The sequence below is a fragment of the Plectropomus leopardus genome, chromosome 7 (assembly GCF_008729295.1).
Source record: "Plectropomus leopardus isolate mb chromosome 7, YSFRI_Pleo_2.0, whole genome shotgun sequence".
Lineage (NCBI taxonomy): Eukaryota > Metazoa > Chordata > Actinopteri > Perciformes > Serranidae > Plectropomus > Plectropomus leopardus.
In genome coordinates, this window is record NC_056469.1 from 6,413,232 (window position 1) to 6,435,154 (window position 21,923).

The following is a 21,923-nucleotide window of genomic DNA, read 5'->3' on the forward strand; positions in this document are numbered from 1 at the left end:
TCTTGAAATAAAAATGAATCTCTCTGCACAATTCTGTACCACTACATATATGAATTAGGTAGGCTTACATTTTAAATACAAATTGCCTATGTTCCAAGATTCAGAAAATTAAACACTGGAGAGGGAGCTGGGATCACGGTATCAAGATGCTAAATAGACATTTAAAGAGATACGGATTTTAGTTTAAGTTATTTCTCTTACACTCTCTTCTCTCCCAGCGACACATTCCTGGATGTGCTTTTGAGGAACATGCCACAGTGCCAGACTCAGTAAAAGAGCTGTGTGTCTGTGTGTGTATTTCTCCATTGTGTGTCACAGCCGGCCTTTTGTTCTGGTTCTCTGTGCTGTGTAGGAAGGTCTAGACAGCTGACACTTACCTAATCCACAGCAAGGCTGCCTCAGGCCATCTCCTGTTGGCTGACCTCTCTCACCCACGCAGGAAAGAGGCCTAATCTACTTGACCCCCCCCCCAAAAAAAAGTTGGGTAAAAAAATCGAGGTCAGTTAAACTTCAACTTCAATTTTGCCAATTGAGGAAAGCCGATGCCTCTTCTATTGTACCAGATGAGAAATAGATAAACTGTGTTTTAACTAAAAACAAAAAGAAGTTACTGTCTGGCTGCCTTAAATGTTTCAGACTGAATTTGAGAAGACGTTGCAATATCACCTCAACTTGTCCACTCACATTCAATCAACTTAAATTTTAAAGCAGCCCAAATACTAACTATTTTAACTTAAAACATATGGTTTATTTTTACAGTTTATATTCAAGTCACTGATGAATTCATGGGGGGTTTATTTGGGTTTCAAGTCCAACATGTTTAAAAGATGATAATAAGAGCACATTTTCTGAGCCACTGTTCTAGTGCAAGGCGTGAAACTGTTGAAGGCTAAAATCAATTAGCCTATTTTAAACCCCTTAGAAGATATATTAATTTTACTATATTCTAACATATTTTAACACATTTGTCTTTCATTTTTTCTTTGTGTTTGATTTATTGTGTTTCCAATCAGCTTTCATTTTTGGCTGTTTTTGTGAATTCTTTTAAAAAATTCCAAATAAATGCAGTTTACTATGGCTACTAAGACATTGTTGGAGTATATTAAGAGCTTCATCAGTTTCTCTGATGCAGCCAATCATCCAACAATAAACAGCCTGAACTGCAGCATATCATTTATAGTCCAAACTTCAAAACAACTTTACAAATATTTTTGGAGGCAAATTCTGGCTAAAGTGACAATACATTCCTATTGAGTCAATTACACACACATTTTGAGGAGTAAGATTTGCTTTGCCTGTGGCCTAGATTTTGGTCATTTGATAGTGTAATAATGTTGCATAATGCATTTTGGGGGAAATTAGTGAGTATTTAAACTTAATTATAATGCCAAAAATATTAGATTAAATCTGGATAAATCTATATTGAGAACCAACATCTTGCTGAATGCGAGCATCTGTTTTGTTTCATCTTTCTAAAATCTGATTAGTCATGGAAGGTGTGTTTGTGTGTGTGTGTGTGTGTGTGTGTATTAGTGGGGGTGGGTCGGTGAAGGGAGGTGTTGTGAGGAATGTTTTTCACACGCCCATGCTGTTGTGTACCACGCTGCCTTCACGGTGCTGTCAGGCCCCGATCACGCAGCGAGTCTCGCTCCCATTGGTCGGCGACTAACACACCTTTGCGTCCTATTGGTCAACAGGTTAAGTCCGGCCCACCTCTTCCTCACCGCGTTTGAAACTTTGAATGGGAATCAAGGCCGATTAGAAAACATCCAATTTTGGTTTGAGAAGGAAGGACGAGCACTCTGGAGTTAAACTGGATATCTGAACACCTAAAACAGCCGCAAAAAAGTAAGTAAATACATTTTTAACAGTGTCATGTATTCCATCTTATTAAATGAGGAGTATTTAAATTCTAAAATATATTTTTAAAAATCCTAAAATATATTATAATCTTAAATATAGATAGATATAGATACCTAGTGTAATTGCTTTTGTTTATTCCATATTTATTTATGGTTGTCAAGGCTTATGATGAATAGTTAATATCTGGGTCATAGTTCATTCCACCAGCAGTGATAGTTGGTCAGGAATATGAAGGTGTGTGTGATGTGTGTGTGTCATGGTCAGGGAGGAGTGAAGTGTTTGTGTAAGCAGCTGCACAGTTGGTGCTTTTGTCCCCCAGGGAAGTAGGTGAAAGGGCTGAGAGAGCAGCAGCTGATCATGCTCACTTCACATGATCCTTTACATATTCTGCATATACTGATGAATGGCAAAATCAATTAAACTATTGATTGAGCATGCTGGGACTTCGTGGACTAGCCCATGTCTTTTCCCAAAATGTACAAAGTCTGTGGTTGATTGTGTAAATCTTTAAATTCAACAGAGATACAAATGATCTCGTGAAGACAAGTTCACTAACAAACAACAACGTGTCATATATTCAAAATGTATGATCAAAGGTGTCTTACACTCATTTTGCTCTTTTGTCAGAGCTACAACATGGAAGTTGAGGAGCTCCATGCAGACATGCAGAGTGAATTCCAGCCTGCTGCTTTGGGTGCAGGTGACATGGAGGCTGTGGAGGCTCTGATGTCCATGACTAAACACTGGAAGACCCGGAGCTTCAAGCTCAGGCACTTCAGACCCTTGACTCCGTCCTCCGACTGCTCGGAGGATGACTCAGTCCTGTATGGGTCCACTGCTCCACAGGACCCTCTTTTGGTAAGTGATTCATATTGGTTGACACTTGTAATCTGGCCCAGAATATAGTATTAACATCACTTTGAAGGTTGTCTATGCTCTGCTACTTGCTTTTACTTGAATTTTGGCCAGCAAAGTCATCTCTAACTTGCTCTGAGCACTGCTGGACCATCTTTTTGCATTGTGCTCCTGGCTTAAGGTTAAACCTTTGAAACCTGGAGCATCATTTTCCTCGTGCTCTTTTCAGACACCTTTCACAAGTATTTAAACTTTTGAGAAAATTGGTACGATTTCTTTCAGGGACATGGGAAAATAGACAGTAACCAAGTTGGTAAGAAATGGTCTATGAACTGCAAGAAATTAGTAGATTTTAAAAAATGATTTTCAAAAAGCTTAAGAAAAATGTCTTGGGAAAAAACAATTAAAAAGTTTGGGAAAAACTTTATGTATAATTATAATAATTACGAATTGTATTACAATTTGCATGTCATGTTCTTGCACTTTTAGCTAATTCATTGCTAATTTTTGGGTCATTTGTTTCACTGCTGATTGCCTTCTTCTCATGCTTTTGAAAGAAATCAAGCCAATTTGCATAAGTGTAAAAGGGTTAATGACAGTTATACATTTGTCAAGTAGCAATAATGATAAAGTTTATTTATGTAGTAGCCTACATACCAAAATTAACAATTACACAGTGCTGTACAAAAGTTAATATAAAACAATGAAAAAAAACTCAAGTTAACAATAATCAATTCAAGTCAAATGTGAAGTATAAAATGAAGAACAAAAAATATAAGATACCAATATACACACATATATACACAAATATTCATTTAAAAATATACACACATATATACAACTCAAAGGGGTAGTTCACTCCAAAATCAAAAATAAGTGAACTTTCTATTTAATGAGAAATTATATAAATGCCCTTTGATAAGAGTGGGGCTTTTCGCATCAATTTGAAAAAAGATGTCCATTTTGAAAGATTGATTTTTTAAATGAAATAATGAATGAATAACCCTCCTGTCTTTTCAGTGTATGACACCGCCATACAGTCCACTCAACTTTGAAGCCACCCATTCACCCTCAGCAGCAACCTCACTTCAGCCTGCAGCAGCTGGAAGCTGGCAGCCAGTAGAGGAGACTCACCTGCAGACGCACACGGTCGCTTCTCCACAGCGGTTTCAGTGCACCAGTGTAATCCGTCACACTTCAGAGGGTCAGCGTGGCTCCTGTGACGTCCACCCCAGACTCACTCAAGACCATTCAAAAGACTTAAAAACAGATTTGAGCTCTGAATTTGGGCTGAACAGTAAAGAGAGTAGTGTAATACAGAGTGACTCTAATGCAGCTGTAACACTCGAGTCTTCCACTGTGACTCTGCCAAATGTGGGTGAAGCCAGCCAGACCCAAATGAGTGCTTCAAGTCTGGATGATAAATCACACACATCTCAGGCCGTCTCCTCTGCCCCAGCTGGATGCTCAGGGGTTTCTTCTGTGCCTGTCTATTGCCAGATCTTTCCTGTCCCGTCTTCTTCCTCCTCCGTCTCACCCTCTGACGGTCAGAAGCAACACCTTCCTATCACCACTGCACCACAACAGCAGCACATACAACCACAAACACTAGCAGCTTCTCCTGCCCAGGTCTTCCTCCTAGGGGGTCAGATGGCAAAATGCCCTGTCATGCTCCTTGTCTCACAGCCGACTGTCCCTACACTCTACGTCCAGCCAGCACCGGTGACCCCTGGTGGCACCAAGCTGGCAGCCATCGCCCCCGCGCCTGGTCGTGCCTTGTTGGAGCAAAGACAAAACCCACTGCAGCCAGAAGTGTCCCGTGTTCGCAGTCATATTTGTCCCCATGAGGTCTGCAGGAAGACGTATTTCAAGAGCTCCCATCTCAAGGCCCACATGAGGACACACACAGGTAAGACATGAAAGATTTTAATACAGATGTTGAAAAAAAGTATTTTAATCAGAGATCAAATTTTTGGATACTTAAAGGGCAGCATCATCTGTAAAAAGATACGTGATGAATGAGATTCCTCTATCCACCCGGTAGGACTAAATCCCCCAAATCCTCATTTTCCACTTTACTTTATGTGTTCCAACAGGCGAAAAGCCCTTCAAATGCAAGTGGGAGGGCTGCGAGAGACGCTTCGCTCGTTCCGATGAGCTGTCACGCCACCGACGTACTCACACAGGAGAGAAACGGTTCGCCTGTCCTGTTTGCTTAAGCCGCTTCATGCGCAGCGACCACCTTGCTAAGCACGCCCGACGACACCTAGCAGAGAGGAAGACGCCCTGCTGGATGTTAAAGGTCGCCCAGGCTGCTGCTTCCACAACACTCTGTCTGTCGTCATCAAACTCTCTCTGAGATGTCCTGATGAGACGGCAAAGTAAAAACTGTGATACTGAATGTGAGGCTTTGTGAGTCTAACAGTGCGGAGGAGTGTGTGCCTCTACACATCGCCAGACAGCTCATTACACTGGAACAACACGGCTGAAAAGTACATTAAGTTGCATTTAAAGTCTTTGATTGTTTGAATAAGGACGAGGTGTTGAGTCTGATTATATCTGACTTCAAACGACTGCTTTTAACACTAAATACAGTATTTACACTGAAAATATCAACTTTAGATACTGTTTTGTAATGCATTTCCATCACACTTTTACAAATGAATGCTAAACATGTTTACTTTTCAGTTATACAAGACCAAAGAATGTTAAATATTGCTCCTTTGTGCCAAACACTAATCTATTTGTTTAAAAAAAAAAAAAAACAATTTTGCACATTTATTTCTTGCAGGGAAAATAGAATTCTTTATTAAAGTTGAATATATATTTTCTTGATTTTTGTTTTTTTGTTTTTAAATGTCCAGATCTCTTTTAGTGTAGCATGTGTCCTGCCAACTTAACATGTAATTGCAGAGGGAGAATAACTCGTTGTTAGCCTTTGATCACATTATCCAGGATAAGAAATGAACTAAGTCATCATGTTATGAAATGATTTCTGAAAGTGGTTACCTGTTATGTAGGTATGTATGTGCAGTAGCAGCAGGGCATCCATAAGAAAATTATAGGTCTGTAAAGGGGAGACACTACAGGTGAAAATAAGTCATCAATTTTGAGAATTTAGGCTATTTTGCTTCCATAACATGTATTCTTTCAGACTACAGGAAAGAAAAACCCTCGAAAAACACATTTAGCTGTTTATTTTAGCAACTTCTGTTCTGGAAATGTATGCAAAAGTCCATATTTAACTAGATAATGTCTTACTTGCATATTAAACATAACATTTCAAGAAAATGTTACTACAAAAATAATTGTCCTAATAGCTAGGGAAAATTCATGGTGATATTGTTAAAATTGTCTTATTTTTGTCTAAATATGTATGGAATTTTACAATATATATCTCTTTTAAGGCAGTTTTTTCTCATACTCTGAGCCAAAAATCTCCATTTCATTAGCACTTATATACACCAAACTTTCCCGATTTATTCCTATCTACAGTATATTATGCTTTATATTTTGTTTTTTTTACTGAGGGGTCTGTTCATATTTGATTCATAGCCTAATTTATGGATCATTTTATCACTAAAACATGGCAAATATTTATTTTTAATGACTGATTTATAAATTGATAAAGAGATATCTGAAATTCCCCAAAAATGTAAAAAAGAAAAAATCTTTCACTCTAATATCAACAAAATGAAAGTAGAACTTTGAGCCTGGCTTCATCCAATGTTCAAATATTTTGCACGTTTAATAAGATAATGCCTCATTAGCATTTTTAAACATTTTGGAAAACTCATAATATGAAAAAAAATCAGTCTAAACATAAGTAATACACTGGGAAATTGTCTTAGTGTTGATATGTTAGTCGAAACTTTTACCCTTTTCACCTTATTAATAATAACACACAGTGGTTCACAGTCCAGTCAATGAGATGTTTATTACTGCTCATGTTGACAAGCACAGATACATAAGTTACTGACAGGCAAATGCCTGATAATTCATCATGCCTTAAACACAGATTGGGACACAACTTCACAGATATAGTACACACTTTGCAAGAATACTTGCAGAGTCGGAAAATAATATTCTTTCAACACAATCCTCTAATTTTTGAAAAAGAAAAAAGAAATCAAATTCAATTCAAATAGCAAAACAGGTTCTAGCATTATAAATACTTTTTTGAAAGACTCAGATTCATGTCAGCTGATTCGTTTTCCATCAACACATCCCTTGTTCTGTCTGCAGCACATGCTGTCTAATGAACCTGCTGCGCTATGTCCTGACATAGCAGTTACCTGCTGTTGCTTCTCTAGTCTGGGACCAAGTGACTCATTAAGAAAAAACTCTAAAACACCAGTTAATTGTTAAACACTGAGCCACTAACTTCTCAATCACACCAGAGCAGCCCGCAAAGAATTTTCCTACACGTGGATTTCCTGGTGATACCAAACATAGATCACACTGGCTTCATTTACTTGAACAAATACGAGTAAATACACCTTCGTATGCACACGTTCATTTCCAAACACTGAGGACAACATGTCATAAAATGGAATAATGAAATCAGGCTCTTGTAACACAATAAACTATACAACCAGTTAAAATCATAAATATGCATCTTGTAGCAAATAATCTCACAAGATCTCAGAATTGTGTTTCCGTTTGAATGCACTTTCACTCAGGGATAAACATTTTACTTTACTGGCAACAGCGATGAAGACATAGATAATACATCTGTCAGATATAATAATTAATTATCATTACATGTCAACTGTATGGGTGTAAACTGTAGAGCCATGGGATGCCTGAAGCAAAGGGAAGAATGCATCTGTCTTGGAGGACTCATCCATTTTGTTGCACACTAATTAACATCAATTTGGGTTTTCCAGGTCTAATGACTTGCTATACAGAATACTGGGGTTTGTAACATGAGTTCAGCCTGGTCCCAGCTATATCTGCAGTCGTTTTAGTCCATCCCAGTGGAATGTAGACCAGAGGAAGCTAGCAGCAGAAACCAGTCAAGTTAAAAGTCTCCCTAGTCAGATGAGTGCTAAGCTGGGACAGACAGAGCAGCCTCTGTTTGGCAGGAATTTAGAAAATAAGGGACCAAAGAGAAGTTCTTCAGCGTAGCCTCATGGGTGACACCAGTGTCCTGCATCTCAAACCTGGTGGGCGACAACAAACAGGCGTCAAGGACACATTTTTGCACAGAAAACATTCTGAGGGTTTCTTTTGAACTGTGATCTTTGCAACACGCTTTTAATTTGAAAATACCCCACCATTGAGTCACTTACCAGTCTCTGGAGGAGATAACGTAGTATACAGGGGGTGGTGGTGAGTCAGTGGCGGTGCAGAGTGGCTGGCCCATACTGTAGGCTCCTGCTTGGGTGAAGGTGAGCCAGTCTCCGATGTTGAGCTCAGGCAATAGACAGTGCTCCACTACCTGGTCCAGGTCATCCCCAGAGGGACCCCACAGGCTGCTGCTGAACACCGGAGCATCCAGGGACGTGTTCTGCTAAAGGAAGAGGGGAGAGGTTATTTAGTAATCCAACACAACAACAATCCTGAACAACTAGATTGGGTTTGGGTTGTAAGAAATCGCATTTAGCATGCCTAGCCTTTTTACTTGCATCTACCTATACATGGTTTTCAGTTTTTACATCATGAAATTCATTTCAACATTTCTACAACATTGTTAAAGGAAAATGAGGCCTTGTCCACACAAACAGGCACATTTGAAAACATAGCTTTTTCCATGCATTTTGGCTTTTCCTCCACACACTACATTTTAGGTCTGAAAATAGATCTTTTAAAACGTTCTTTCTGGGGTGAAGATTTTTGGGAATATGTTAGTGTTGATGTGTAGTCAAAGAAAGAAAAATTTGGGGCTTGTAATGGCAGAGTGTGGGCCGACATCAATGGCATGCTCTTGACTGCGCTTCAGTTATTTCTGCACTTTCACAGATTTTTTTTTTCAACAGTGCTTGCATTGACTGGATTTTTTTTTTTTAACTGAGTAGAAAAACACTTTTATAAAAAATACCCATTCTACCTCTCATAGATGGTTTTTTATTAGGATGTGATGTTTGACTATCATGTCCACTTAATAAAAAAAACTTAACTGAGAAACATGCTGTGGTTAAATCTCAAGCATAAGAGAATTTCACAGACTCACCTTGTGAACGGATGGAGCAGGAATCAGCGTTTCAGACAGTTTGCTGGCAAATGATCCGTACACTCCCTCATTCATGTAGTACTGGAACTCCGGCTCATCGTTTGGAGATGGATCATCTGTTCAGAGAGATGGCAGAAAAAAAATCTGTGAAATGGATTCATTTTAAAACTCTCTGTGGCAGAGATGCAGTCAGACTAAAAGAAGCTTTAATATCTTTATTAACATATTCTCTCAGGGAATACCATGCCACTGACCATGTCCCTGGTCCTGGCGATCACGTGCCACCACCTCCTTGGAGATGATGTTCACAGCCAGAGTGAAAGCAGAGGACACAAAAAAGCTGCCGGGCTCAGCGATGATGGAGACTCCAGTGGAAGGAGGGAAGTAAAGGTCCACCATAGACATGACAGCACTGTTGATCTGCAAAAGAGACGACTGTGGTAAAAAGGAGGAACCAAAATGTGTAGAGCTTTTAAAAATGTACAGTAAAAATGTTACTTAATCCAATTATATGGTTGGCCTTGGAGGAGTGGTTTAACTCTTTGACAGCTGGGGTGCTTACATTACTTACATTATGCTGCTTTCAGATGCCTTAAGTATTTAACCCATTGAAACCTCAGCAAATTGGCTTGATTTCTTTCAAAAACACAGGAAAGGCAAGAAGCAAATTGGTTGTAAGTATTTCACAAATTGCAAGAAATGAGTAATTTCGATAAACTCTTTTTAAAAAAAACTAGGGAAAATGTCATAAAAAGGCTAAGTTAAAACAATGTTCATAATTATCATAATGACTGATTACAATTGTTACAAAATTATTATATTTTTAAGCACTATTTCCAGGTCTTTTCTGTCTGTTTAACTTTCTTTTTATTTATTTAATTATTTTACTATTTAAAGGTAATTTAACTGTACTTTTATTTAAAAAAAAACTAAATTCTTGCAAATTTTTTGGGTAATGTTTGTCTATTGTTGCTCATTGCCTTCTTCCCATGTTTTTAAAAGAAATCAGGCCCATTTTCTCAGGTTGCAAAGGGTAAATCAGGCCAGCTATGCTTGATATGATACACTGTTTTTCAAAATATGATTTTTTTCTTCTTCTCATAATTCTAAAAGAATGTGACTTAAATGCAATAAAATGATGTTGTGGTGATGATTGCAATATTGTAACAGTGGAATTCCATTGTAAACATAGACCAAGGGAACAGCTCAATCTTTATTGTGAAATAACTCTTAACCAGCATTGCACATACAGGTTAAACTGCCAAATGTGTCCTTAATTAGTATCATGTAAAAAGCAGATAAGATACTGACCAGTTCCAGCTGGGTCTCAGAGCCACTGAAACCACCGCCAATGTCCAGGATTTTCATGTTGAAGCCAATTTCCTCCTGAAACAGACAAAGATTGTAAATAAGTAACCAGTAACACCAGTGATCACCAAAGTGTTTCCGTACTTCATGCTAGTCAGAAAAATGAACACGAAGATCACTTACTCCCATATCAAAGACACAACGGGCATCAGATATGGCATGAACGTACACCTGGTCGTCCTCACAGGAGCTGGAAATGTTCGACCTGCGGGGAGGAAATGAGGGAAAAAGGGCAGTTAATGGTCAAGCTTTTGGCACCTTTCCATGGAGTTAAAATTTGATCCCTAAGCAGGTTGAACTAAATATGTTCAGGCTGAGTTAAAGAGTGCTGCCTTGGCTCTTGTGCATATATGTATATATATGTATATTTCTTAAAAGTGCTTCATAACCAGACACAGTGCTTTTTTTTTGTAGGTCTCACCTGACCCCGACCACCTGCACACCCAACTCCTTCGCTCTCTCCAGCAGATGCCTGCAGTCCTTGAGCGAACAGCCAAATGTCATGCTCATCTCATCGTCCTGGCTGGATGCTTCTGTTGAGACCTGTAGCAGCAGCCTGAATCAAATAAAGGACACAAAGAGGGAAGGAGAAACCAGATGAGTTAAATAAAAGTGGTACACAACTAGAATAAGCTGAAGAACTGGCATATTAAACTATAAAATATCTGAAGCCAAGACCAGATAATTTTACAAAACGTGACTAGACAAAGTCCTTTGCAACTGGCAATATATCAGAAGATAAAAAACAACCTGCTGTATTTTAAGCGAAATCTTGTAAGATGGGTGGTATATAAAACAGGTGTAAAAATAATAACTTCATTTATGCAGAACCTTTAAAAACAGACTTTACAAAGTGCTTTGACACACGCAGCAAAGCAGAAATGGGATACATAGATGGCGATACAACAACTGAAAAAAAAACAGTCCCACTGAACACGAGCGAAACAAAACTAGGGTGGAGTTAGGATAAAATTAAAACCACATAAACAATTAATGCAAGACGTAAAATGTAAATGTAAAATAATACAAAGAAATAAACCAAAAATAACAACAAAAATAAAAAAAAAATAAATAAAAATAAATAAAACAAATAAAACATAAATTAGAAAGATAAAAGAAATAAAAAGATGACATCACATAAAAGCATGTGTATAAAAATGGATTTTAAGAAGTGGTTTAAAAGAAGTCACTGATTCTGCGAGCCTCATCTCCTCAAGCAGGTCGCTCCAAAGCTGAGCGGCCCTGATGGCAAAGGCACGGTCACCTTAAGATTTAAGCCTCGACTTTGGAAGCCACCTGAGGATCTAAGGCTGTGAACTGGCTCATGACGGGTCGACATTTCTGTCATGTAGCTTGGGGCCAGACACAGATGACCTTTTAAAGGGATCGGTAAAATCTTGAAATCAATTCTAAAACGAACAGGGAGCCAATGGGTGGAAGCCAGGATTTGGGTGATGCGATGTCATCTATTAAAAAGTTAAAAAGGTGACATAATGGCACAAAGCCAACTACTTGAAGGTGTTGAAATAGCAGCTTTCAAGTCACATGATCACTGGCACTGGCGCTAATACTTATCAAGCACTTACTTGGCATTGGGGTGGCAGCGAGAAATCTTGCGAAGCTCAGCTTCATTATCACACACCAGCAGGTCAATGCTGTTCTTAGCAGCGTATTTAATCTGGGAGACCTGTTTGCAAATGCCGCTGTAGATGATATCTTCAGAGGGAATGCCATGGTTCTGGACCAGCTCAAGCTCAGACTTAATTACAAGAGACAAAAACAGAAGAGTGTCTCATTAATATAATGTATGTGGGCTAGTCAACAGTTCATCATATCATAACAATCCTGCATTGTTATATAGAAAAAGCTTGGCACTGAGAAACACTGACCACTTGGTGGTGCCTCTATGTCAGGCACTTGCTTTTTACAGGGGCCAATTTGTAAAATGACAAGAGGCCAGGCCAAGTAATAAAAAACACTATGTTTGATGTATATTTTTGATGGTCTTCAAGATATAAAGTGGATTTTGAGCTATTTGTCCAATTTTTCTTGTGATACAGTGGATACGTTTCCAGGTACTTTAATTTCTCAACTACTGTAGAGACATAAATCATTATGTAGAGCTACTACATGTATTAGATGGTTTTTATGTTTGGGTCTGGGTGTCCTTCCCAGGCAGTTATTTTGAATAATCAAGCTCTATTTTGGTGCATTTCTATGCATTTAAAGTACAAACAAATCCTGTGTGAATCCAATTCAATGTGAATTAGAAGATGCTAGCAGGCCACACTCCACCCTAACATGGGCCAAACCTGGCCCACAGGCTGTGAATCAAGTATCACTGCTCTAGGTCTTTTTTACAAATTGTGTACCAAGAGTTGTGCAATATAAATCTTGACAAAAGTAGTAGTATGTGTTTAAGTACAGAGAGGCATAGTACATTAATGAACCAAAAAATGACGGTAGTAAACTTCTTTAAAAGCACTTGTTAATAAAACGATATTCAGCTGAGTGTGCAAGACTGAGCCCAAACAGAGCGTATCATCTCTATGATTATTTTGTGTTGCAAACCCTGAACTGACAACAATGATATAACAAGTCTGTGAGAGAGTACCTTGTTGGTACAAATGAATCCAGTGCCAAGGGCAGCAAGAACTTCAATAACAGCTGGACTGCTGTTGCATCTGACAGCGTAGTAGGGTCGAATTTGGGCCATGTGGGTTCGCCAGCGAACATGCTGCCTCATTATAACTCCCAGGTCTGCTACAAAGAATGCATTCTTCTCAGACTGAGGAAGAAGGAAAAAGAAATGTGGATGAATCAGAGAAAATACACACTGCCACCTTTTGCAAAAGTGTGTCTGTGTGTGACCTTTCAATGTGAATAAATGACACAATACAATAAGAGACAAAGCAAAGACAGTAAGAAATTGAGGTTTGTTAGGCGTGTGCCAAATGTGCATGTTGTTGCAGTGAGACCCCTTACCAGAGTTTGTTCATAAATGTGATTGTCAATCACGTCATAGAGGGCTGTTCCTCCCTCCAGCAGACAGACAGAGTACTGTGGTTCATCAGTGATTCCTTTCATCCTCTCAACCGTTTTCTTCTAATCCAACAGGCATAAAGAACGTGGCTAGTCCGAAGTGGTCTTGCTCGCACCCTCTTGAGCCCCTGGGGTCCTAGACTTGTGCAACAAACTGTACAAGAAAATGAGAGAAGGCAACATAAGACAGAAAGAAGCAAAACAAATCAGTCATATCTGGATAATGCATATTCATTGATGTTGTCCAGCCAGTTTCTAGTTTATTCAGTCGCTGGAAGCTAAACCTGTCTGATGAAATCCCCAATCAAACAAGTCATTTTCAGGGAGCATCCAATCAGAGCACAGAGCAGGCTCTACGTTACAGGATAGCTTTGTCCAAGAGGCCTATTCTTCTAAAGAGCCGTTGTGAAAATAGAGTCTGGGGCACAGAGTTCATTTACTTTACCATCAATTACTCCCAACATTCACCATTAATCCCTGAGCTGGTGACCCGTGGAGGTTCTTTTTGCTGGAATTAAAAAAGGTACAATACTGGCGGCATTGCTGCCACAACTTTACTTTCAATAATGTTGCACAATACATCGGAGAGGCACAGTTGTCTGGACTGGAGCAGATGTGACAGGGCTATAGTTTTGGGAGGTCAAACAGGGAGACCAACAATGTGCCTAGAAAACCTGCTGTATTGCTGACAACTGGGTCAAGGTGGGGGTGACCTCACCCAAAGAGTGCAGTATGCCCATTACTCCCACAAACCCTGTGAAGTCTGATGGGAAATATTCTGCAAGAATAATGACAGGTCCGATACTAACACACGAACTGACAGAAAGAGAGATGGGTACATTTGCAGTGCCTCCTCAATTTCATTGTGAAATTCGCTTATCTTGTTAGAATTACAAATAGACGTAGGTTAAAATTATGGAGTCCCCTGCAGAAACAACGCTTAAAAGAAAAGAATGGGAGATAACTCAACCCCAAATTCTATATAAAAATCAACTAAGACTTTATGTAACTTAGAAAATGCTTAACTGTATTACTCACAACATGTCCCTTTTGAAAGAACTAATCGTGCATTCTATTCACATTACATTGCAGAAAGAACTACACTGCAAATGTAATCACTATTTGCAGGATTAATATCTATAACCAAATAATTATCTCCTTTATTGCAACTAATTCAGAGCAAGAAAAAAAAACTACATGTGATAAAAGCAGTGCCGAGCACAGCATCCTGTTATTTTCATAGAAGTTCTGAAAATAGATCTGAAATGCAAAATCAAAAATAACTGTAGCCTGTTTGTGATTTATCTGGGTCACACAGCTTGTTAATAATTCCTTCTATTTCTTCTGACAAGAGTTCCAGAAAAACTATTTGTCACAATGCATTAATGTACAATGATATATAAATATATCTATTGAAGCAGAGACACACAAATGCAAAGGATGTGTTATTTGCATATGTTTTACTAATGTGAACATTTCTTCAGTCAAACAGGATATATTCCACCGAATGTACTCACATGGATGAGTCCTGAGATGAACTCGTCCACTATCAGCTAGGATCCCAAGGTGGCTCGGCGTTGAAGTCAAATTGCTCTCGGTATAGAGCTGCCCCTAGATCCTCCGGATAGTTGTTGTACACCTGCAAACGGACAGATGGGGACAGGACACACAGAAATCGGTCAATGAAAGACAAAACAACTCTGACAGGGAGAGCAACTGTGTCCCCGCTGACACATGCTCCAGTCTGCCTTAACATTAATGCAGTATTTGTACATTCAGATCTGTAAGTGGTAGAGAAACATTGGTAAACGGCTGAGCAGGAAAAATGTTGAGAGTTCAAATGCAACGGAAGGAGAAGTGGGAGCTGCACACTCGTGTATATTCATGATCTACTCTGTATGTGACACATATTTCCTGTAAAGGCTGTTAACTCCCGAACTGCCATCCTTTGTTAGTTTGGACCATGGTCCATAAAAAGTAAGCTAAACTGATGCAATCATGACCAGCAGTTTAGAATGAATTAATGTATTTCGCTATATTGAGTCACAGCAGCAAAAGGTGTTTTTACGCGTTCACTCTGCGTGATTAGCCAAATACCAAGCTGCCTGCTACCATTTCTAAATTACATTTAATACTTCTGACATACAGTAAACTACCTAGCTTTCTATTTTAGCACATCTTTTTGCGTTCATTGGTAAAGGTAGCAGGAGACATTAGCGTTAGCTACCCAGAAACATAGGATGTAATTCATGTTGTAGCTTAACAAGAATTAGTTACTCGAATTTTAATATTAATGTTACACACATTACGTTATCTTTAATCCCTTTAACTAGCATATATGGCTTGTTGGCAAAAGCTATGTTACCCGGTCAATTAAACAACATGCTAATTAGCAAGCTAACAGCGCGGTTAGCCAGGTTAGCAGTACTTACGGCTGCTGAAAGCCCAAAAGAGGGGACAGAACGCTTTTTCTTTTTAGGCGGAATTTTTAAAGAGTGGTGGGGTTACTAAAAGAGAAAATGATAACGGCCATAGACGAGGTGGATTAGGTCGAGGTCTCGTCGATGCAAGCTAGGCTAGTAGGGATTATTTCAAACGGCCGAGCGGAAGGCAACAGTGGAGGTCGACTGTGCGTTTAAGACAGACCGACGGACAGGAGCGTCAGGCAGGTAAAACTACAGTGACACCAACACTTACATATCCGGTTAAATATCAAAATAAAATTAACATTAATGAACATAATGTAATTTTTTTCGAGTAAAGCAAAGCACCAATGTTGAAATAAAAACGCAATGCCCAAATATCTATCAGATGAAAGTATTTTTAACGTTGTTTTTTTTTAAATTTATCTTAAGCATAAATTAAGAATGAGAATTTATAGAAACATAATTCCGGTCTCATCATACTAAAATGTGGGGAGCTGAACGCATTTTTAATGGGAGGAGTTCACAAAGACTATGCGGACTTTCAATAAAAAATATTAATATTCTAACAACAATAACAATAATTTTAAAACATTAATAATGTTACCCTCGAAATAAATAGGCCTATATAAATATTTTATATATTTTTTACACACACACACACACACACACACACACACACACACACACACACACATTTTCAGAATATTTAAATAAATATCCAAATATATCCAGCAAAAAATCACACCTTGTTAATCTTGGGCTCTGTCTATGATGATGACAAATAATAATAATAATAATAATAATAATAATAATAATAATAATAATAATAATAATAATAATAATAATAATAATAATAATAATAATCTCTATGTTAAAAAGGTTAATGCAGATTTTTCTAAGAATTACCTGTGTTATGTCTTCATTGTGTTTTCCATGGCTCAGTAATAAGGACAAAATGCTGTCCAATAAAGTTTGCAGAATCTTCCCTTTTTTTGTAATCAGCAGTTGCAAAGAACTAGTCCCATGACAAATAAGTACATGAATGGAAGCCTGAATTTTGCCTCAAATTCAAGCTCAAACTGGATTTTCCCGTCCCCTTGCTTTTGTTGTTGTGACTTTGAGAAGTTGTGCCTGCCTCTGAGCATGCAGGGTCTGAGGCAGTGTTTTTTCCAAGGAGATAAATTTGCATGTCTCCCTCCTCGACACTGGAGGAGGAGGGTGCCAAGGAAAGCTCAGCTACTGTTAACTAAACAGAGGGGAAGTGTTTTCCTCTGGAGCTGTTTTGACTCCATATCAACATTGACATCATCTTGGTCTCAGGAATCACAGAACTTCGAATAAAATTCCCAAATCTAAATATCCAAATGTCTAACGTCACGGTGTCGTAGCTTTGTTAAGATTTTAATGTATATTTGCAAATCATATCAAATAGAATTTCTTTGCAGATTTGTTTTTCCTTTTTTTGAAAAATATTGGAAATATTGTGTGAAAAATGTTTTGCCTTTGAGCATGTCTGTGATGTAATGATCCACTCATGAGTCAAAGTTCGTTTTCATGATTGTCTGTGTAGTCAATGTTCTCTTAATTCAGTGATTTCAAGGTTACAGAATGACAGGGACATGTACTACCACCTTTTATTTACTAAACAAAATACAACAAATTATGTAGCCTATACTTGGAATACACGTAGAAACAGTTCTAAGGACCAAGTACATGTGCCCCCCACCCCCCTCAACGTTATTATAAGTATTAGTGTTAGTATAAGAATTATTAAGCTTTTCTTTTTAACTGTATACACAAATAAAAACTTACATAAACAATAATTATAAATGACAAAAAAGAGAATTGTATATGCAGATTTCATTATTCTCTTGTTTTGTATTTCACTCTAGATGGATTTTGTTTGCTTTTTTTTCTTTTTTTCCTCCTGTAAGGGCTCATTTTTGCTTTGGGTTATATACATAGCCTATGCCGACACGGATGGAGCCCTCTGTCTATACTCTTTTCATTTCGTTTGTATTTGTGCATGTTTTCTGAAAGGTTATGGATACTGCCATGTCATCCATATCCATACCACCAGAGATCGTGGGGGCAATGTAGTATAGCTCAAGCGTGATATGAACATTGGAGAAGGCGAAGAGATTTTAAGAGTGTCATAACAGAAGAAATTGATAATATAGTGAAAAGAATGCTCCATTGACATGTCGCGATGTATTTAATGGCCCCATCTCCATTAAAATGTACATTATTACGACCCTCTCCCCAGCATGGATGTATTATAGGGAAGGTCCCCCGTTGCCTCGTTTGTTGTTGTCTGAAACCTTTGACTTTGCCCTCTTGTGCTGTCTATTGGCTGTGTCTATGCCAACATAAAGGACACATGAGGCAGTTACGATCACAACATTTGAAACAGATGCACCTATTTTTGTACACAAAGGGAGTCTATTGCAGCCTAATGCTCTCCACTTTACCATCGATATTCGATATTTCTTCAGGTGGCACCCTAGATGGCTGCCCATGCCACCTGCAAGAAGATCTGCCACTGCTGCATACTGTTGGGTTATGGGATTCAGTAAACTTTTTGGTTTCATCCATCCAGATGCCCCTTTCTTCCACAAAAAAACAAGAACAAAGCAGGCCTAAATCCTGACCCTCCTGATTGTCCCACATCATAAAACAGTGCATCATGTGTTGTTGACTTTTAAACTAACTAACCAGAACAGTTGTGGAATTCCTCAGAGTGTTAGATGAGCTTTGAGCACCCCTCAGGGAAAAAATAAACAATAGCAGCATTTGTTTCACTAATAAAACTACTGCTTAGAATCCATTGTAAAGGCTGCACAGCAATGTCTTTCCCTTGGACTGCAACACAAAAGCTGTTCCGTGTTTTGTGCCTGTTTTCTCCCAACACTAAATGAGACTATGTATATATAAGTCTTAATCACACATAGCATCTAAAGTGGCTTCCAGTAATGCACAATGTTTGATTTCCATTGTTTGGATCATAATAGCCATCGCAGCCACTGGGTATGCGACAGCGAGACATGTGTACCACCCACTGTGAGCGCAAATACTCCAGTGGCTGCATTGTGCAGCAGGAATTCTTATTTGCAAACATTACAAACAGATTACATCAACGCACAGGCTTAGAAAGACCCAACATAAATTAACCCTGAGTGACCAAAAGTCTCCAGTTACAGAGCAATAAACATAATATTTTAACAATAAAAAAGATACAGATATAAGGCAAAAAAAAAAGATTATCATGTTTGTTTTAGGCATAAAATTAGTCTTATATACCAAAGTCTATATATATATATATAAACACAATCAATCAAAAGAGACATCTAAAAATCTACAGAAATCCTGCGTATTTGAATAATGACTTATTCAATGGACAAAAATATCTGGTTAAGCTCACTGTGAAGTGGTGTTATGCAACAGACTCTGGTGTTGTAAGTGTTGTTAAGTCACTCAGCAGCTCTTTTTGCCAAAGAATGTTGCTTAGTAAAAGGAACTCCAAACAAACTTTTGCTCACACTGATCTGAATGTTAAGCAGGGAAATATAAAGCGACTGGCTGCATGAATATAACAAATATGCATATACAATCTCATTAAAAGGCCTGGCACAAGAATGTCAGTGAATGTCTGTTTTCTGACAAGTACAATAGACATTTATAAAATATTAATTGCAATTTTTAACAAACCCATCATGTTTTGTGAAATGGCTCCATTATTGAGTGCTACAATTTGCCACCTTAACGAGGAAGTACCTATCTCTGGGCTTTCCCTGGACATGTCATTTTTAACAATGGTGTCACAGCGGTGCAGAGATACAGCGAGATATACCATGATTGTCAAACAATAACACAGTCTAAAATATGATGCACATTTCACCCTTGTTTCCTCTCTGCCAAGATGGATTGCAGAATAAATCATCACAATAAATTCATATCATAACTCTGTGTCAGTATTGAGATCATTATATGTGGTTTACTGTAAAAGTACATTGTTTCAGGGAAAATTGCCAGGAAGACCACATCAATAAATACTGGTACTTTATGTTTTTTGTATTTTAGGCTTTGTAAGATATTTTGCTAGTAAATCATGTTGGAGAATGCCCATAACAGTGCATGCAAACTGTATGTGTGTGGTCATGGAACTGCACATTTCCATTGCATTTGTATCCTACATACTGCAACCCACCAACTCATGTATAAAAATATGGCTATTATGTAGGCTATGTGTATACATATTAGCATGCTTGCATTTCTCATATAATTAGTCCATGTGAACTAAGTATAATTAGGTTAAAGGGATAGTTCTGAACTTTTGTAATTGGGGTTGTATAGGGTACCTATTCATTGACAGTATATTACATACAGTAGATGTCAGTCAGCAGACCCCCAGTTTGGAGAAGTATGTTTGAGTCTGACACAGAAGCTAAGTTGCTGTGAATAGGGTCCAGCAACAAAATTTATTTTAGCTACCTAAAAAAAAAGTCCCAATAAAAAAAAATCATTGTCATTGTAAGGGTATGCCATATTTAGAATGTTTTCACTGTTTTACCTAAACCTCAGACAGTGATTTCCAACTGATAAATAAAGCCATTATATTTCTGTCACAGTCTGCGCTGTCTCTCTCCTGCTGCTGTGGTATTTTTTCACATACTCCGCCCCCACTTCTCTCTCCACCTGGCCACTCCCCCTCATCACCTCCACCTGGTGCTCCCAGCTGCTCTTCATCTCCAATCAAGCCAGTATTTAAGCAGCCTCACTCCACTCACTCTTTGCCATATTGTCTTCACTTCCATGCTTGACCATCCAGCACTCATTTTTAGACTCTTTTCCTGGTTCCTGCTCACAATTTCCCCACTCGAACTCTGAACTATCATCTGTGAACGTGAGCTCACTCCAGTCTCTCTACGAACTCTGCTCGACCCCAGAACTGATAACTCTCCCTACTTACCTGAAACCTGATTATACTCACCTTTGCTCCATTCAACCTGCCAAAAGATTAAATAAAGGTCATTACCAACTACTCACCTGCTCTGTTGTGCTGCAATTGCTACCACATCCCGTTACAATTCCTCTCTTTTTTAAAGCCAGACTCCATTGAGAAAAACAGTGATTTAACAATGCTGAACTTAGGAGCAGCTGGCTATCACTGCCTCCAACAGTTTTTGGTTGTTTTTTTGTGACTTTGGCGTGTAAAAGGCTTAGTTTTGACTCACCAAAGTCACAAAATAACACAAACTATCTGATAGGAGCAACAGTAGAGAAGTAGCTCCTGTGTTCAGCAAGTTAAAATGACTGTTTTTGTCAATAGAGTTCAGTGACTTTGACAAGAGTTTAGATGGGGCACTGAAGCAGTTAATAACTTTCCTGTTGGAACAGGCTGTCTGACGGAGAGGTAAAGCAGTGAAAATACTTAGTATGTACAGTTAAACTGATATTCATTTCTTTTAGGTTGGACTATTTTTTAGGTGGCTAAAGTGTTTTTTTTTTGGTTTTTTTTGCTGGCCCCCATCCACAGCAGTACATTGTTTGGCTTCTGTGGCAGACTCCTGCCTGCTTTTCCAAACTGGGTGCTGCCAACTGACATCTACTGCATGCAATACACTGACTATGGATAAGTGACCCATACAAACGCACTTCAAAAAATCCAAACTATCCCTTTAAAATTTACCAGGCAATGTGCACAGCAAGACCTTCACTCCAGAGATGCATAAGTGAGCAAACAGAAAACATTTGTTGACTTTTATTCATAGAAGAAAATCAGGGAGCATTTTCTTGAGAAATGGAGGAAGAGGACAGTACCATGTCTGTTACAACAGTTTTAAGATTTGTAAGCTATTTAATGCATCTATTCTATTCTACTTTAACACTAACAGGCCTTACTCATTAACTATAAACACCACAGTGAGACCAATCACAGGATATGTGTGTGGGAGGCTGGGATAGTTAAAAGCTATGGAATTCCATGCAATGACAGTGTTGAATGGTATGCGTGAGAGGTGATGGCATTAAGCCTATAAATAGTTATTTTCCTATTCAATGCTATTTTTTGCTAAAACAACACTTTTCTCTCATATTAAACATGAAGGGACCACACAGCAGACTCTCAGCAGTAGTCTGACTGATTATGGTGTGTGTGTGTGTGTGTGTGTGCGTGCGTGCGTGCGTGCGTGCGT

General features: G+C 38.5%; 2 protein-coding genes across 4 annotated transcripts; one reads left to right on the forward strand and one right to left on the reverse strand.

The window, feature by feature from the left end:
* The first annotated feature begins 1,772 nt into the window (after positions 1-1,772).
* On the forward strand, positions 1,773-6,023 carry LOC121945849 (Krueppel-like factor 10). The gene is made up of 4 exons (XM_042490197.1): positions 1,773-1,848; positions 2,491-2,721; positions 3,739-4,627; positions 4,815-6,023. Exons 2-4 carry the CDS (start codon positions 2,500-2,502, stop codon positions 5,075-5,077), a joined length of 1,374 nt encoding a protein of 457 aa, XP_042346131.1. The 5' UTR covers positions 1,773-1,848; positions 2,491-2,499; the 3' UTR covers positions 5,078-6,023.
* Positions 6,024-6,629: 606 nt separating this feature from the next.
* LOC121945872 (antizyme inhibitor 1-like) lies at positions 6,630-16,853 on the reverse strand. 3 transcript variants are annotated; one of them, XM_042490234.1, is made up of 12 exons: positions 16,636-16,853; positions 14,821-14,942; positions 13,247-13,457; positions 12,876-13,049; positions 11,848-12,020; positions 10,683-10,817; positions 10,385-10,466; positions 10,205-10,279; positions 9,148-9,313; positions 8,894-9,009; positions 8,013-8,233; positions 6,630-7,883 (listed from the first exon to the last, which is right to left on the reverse strand). In XM_042490234.1, exons 3-12 carry the CDS (start codon positions 13,346-13,348, stop codon positions 7,769-7,771), a joined length of 1,359 nt encoding a protein of 452 aa, XP_042346168.1. In that variant the 5' UTR covers positions 13,349-13,457; positions 14,821-14,942; positions 16,636-16,853; the 3' UTR covers positions 6,630-7,768. The 3 variants fall into 3 exon arrangements, with proteins under 3 accessions (XP_042346168.1, XP_042346169.1, XP_042346167.1); XM_042490235.1 differs by lacking the exon at positions 16,636-16,853 and adding an exon at positions 15,736-15,963 and having other exon boundaries at positions 8,013-8,230; XM_042490233.1 differs by lacking the exon at positions 16,636-16,853 and adding an exon at positions 15,736-15,963.
* Positions 16,854-21,923: the final 5,070 nt, after the last annotated feature.

Coding starts and splice junctions, on each gene's coding strand:
- LOC121945849 (XM_042490197.1), top strand. CDS start 2,500: ATGGAAGTTGAGGAGCTCCATGCAGACATGCAGAGTGAATTCCAGCCT. Junction 2,722..3,738: donor CTCCACAGGACCCTCTTTTG/GTAAGTGATTCA, acceptor CTGTCTTTTCAG/TGTATGACACCGCCATACAG. Junction 4,628..4,814: donor CCACATGAGGACACACACAG/GTAAGACATGAA, acceptor GTGTTCCAACAG/GCGAAAAGCCCTTCAAATGC.
- LOC121945872 (XM_042490234.1), bottom strand. CDS start 13,348: ATGAAAGGAATCACTGATGAACCACAGTACTCTGTCTGTCTGCTGGAG. Junction 9,314..10,204: donor CTGAGACCCAGCTGGAACTG/GTCAGTATCTTA, acceptor TCTCTTTTGCAG/ATCAACAGTGCTGTCATGTC. Junction 8,234..8,893: donor CTGCTCCATCCGTTCACAAG/GTGAGTCTGTGA, acceptor CTCTTCCTTTAG/CAGAACACGTCCCTGGATGC.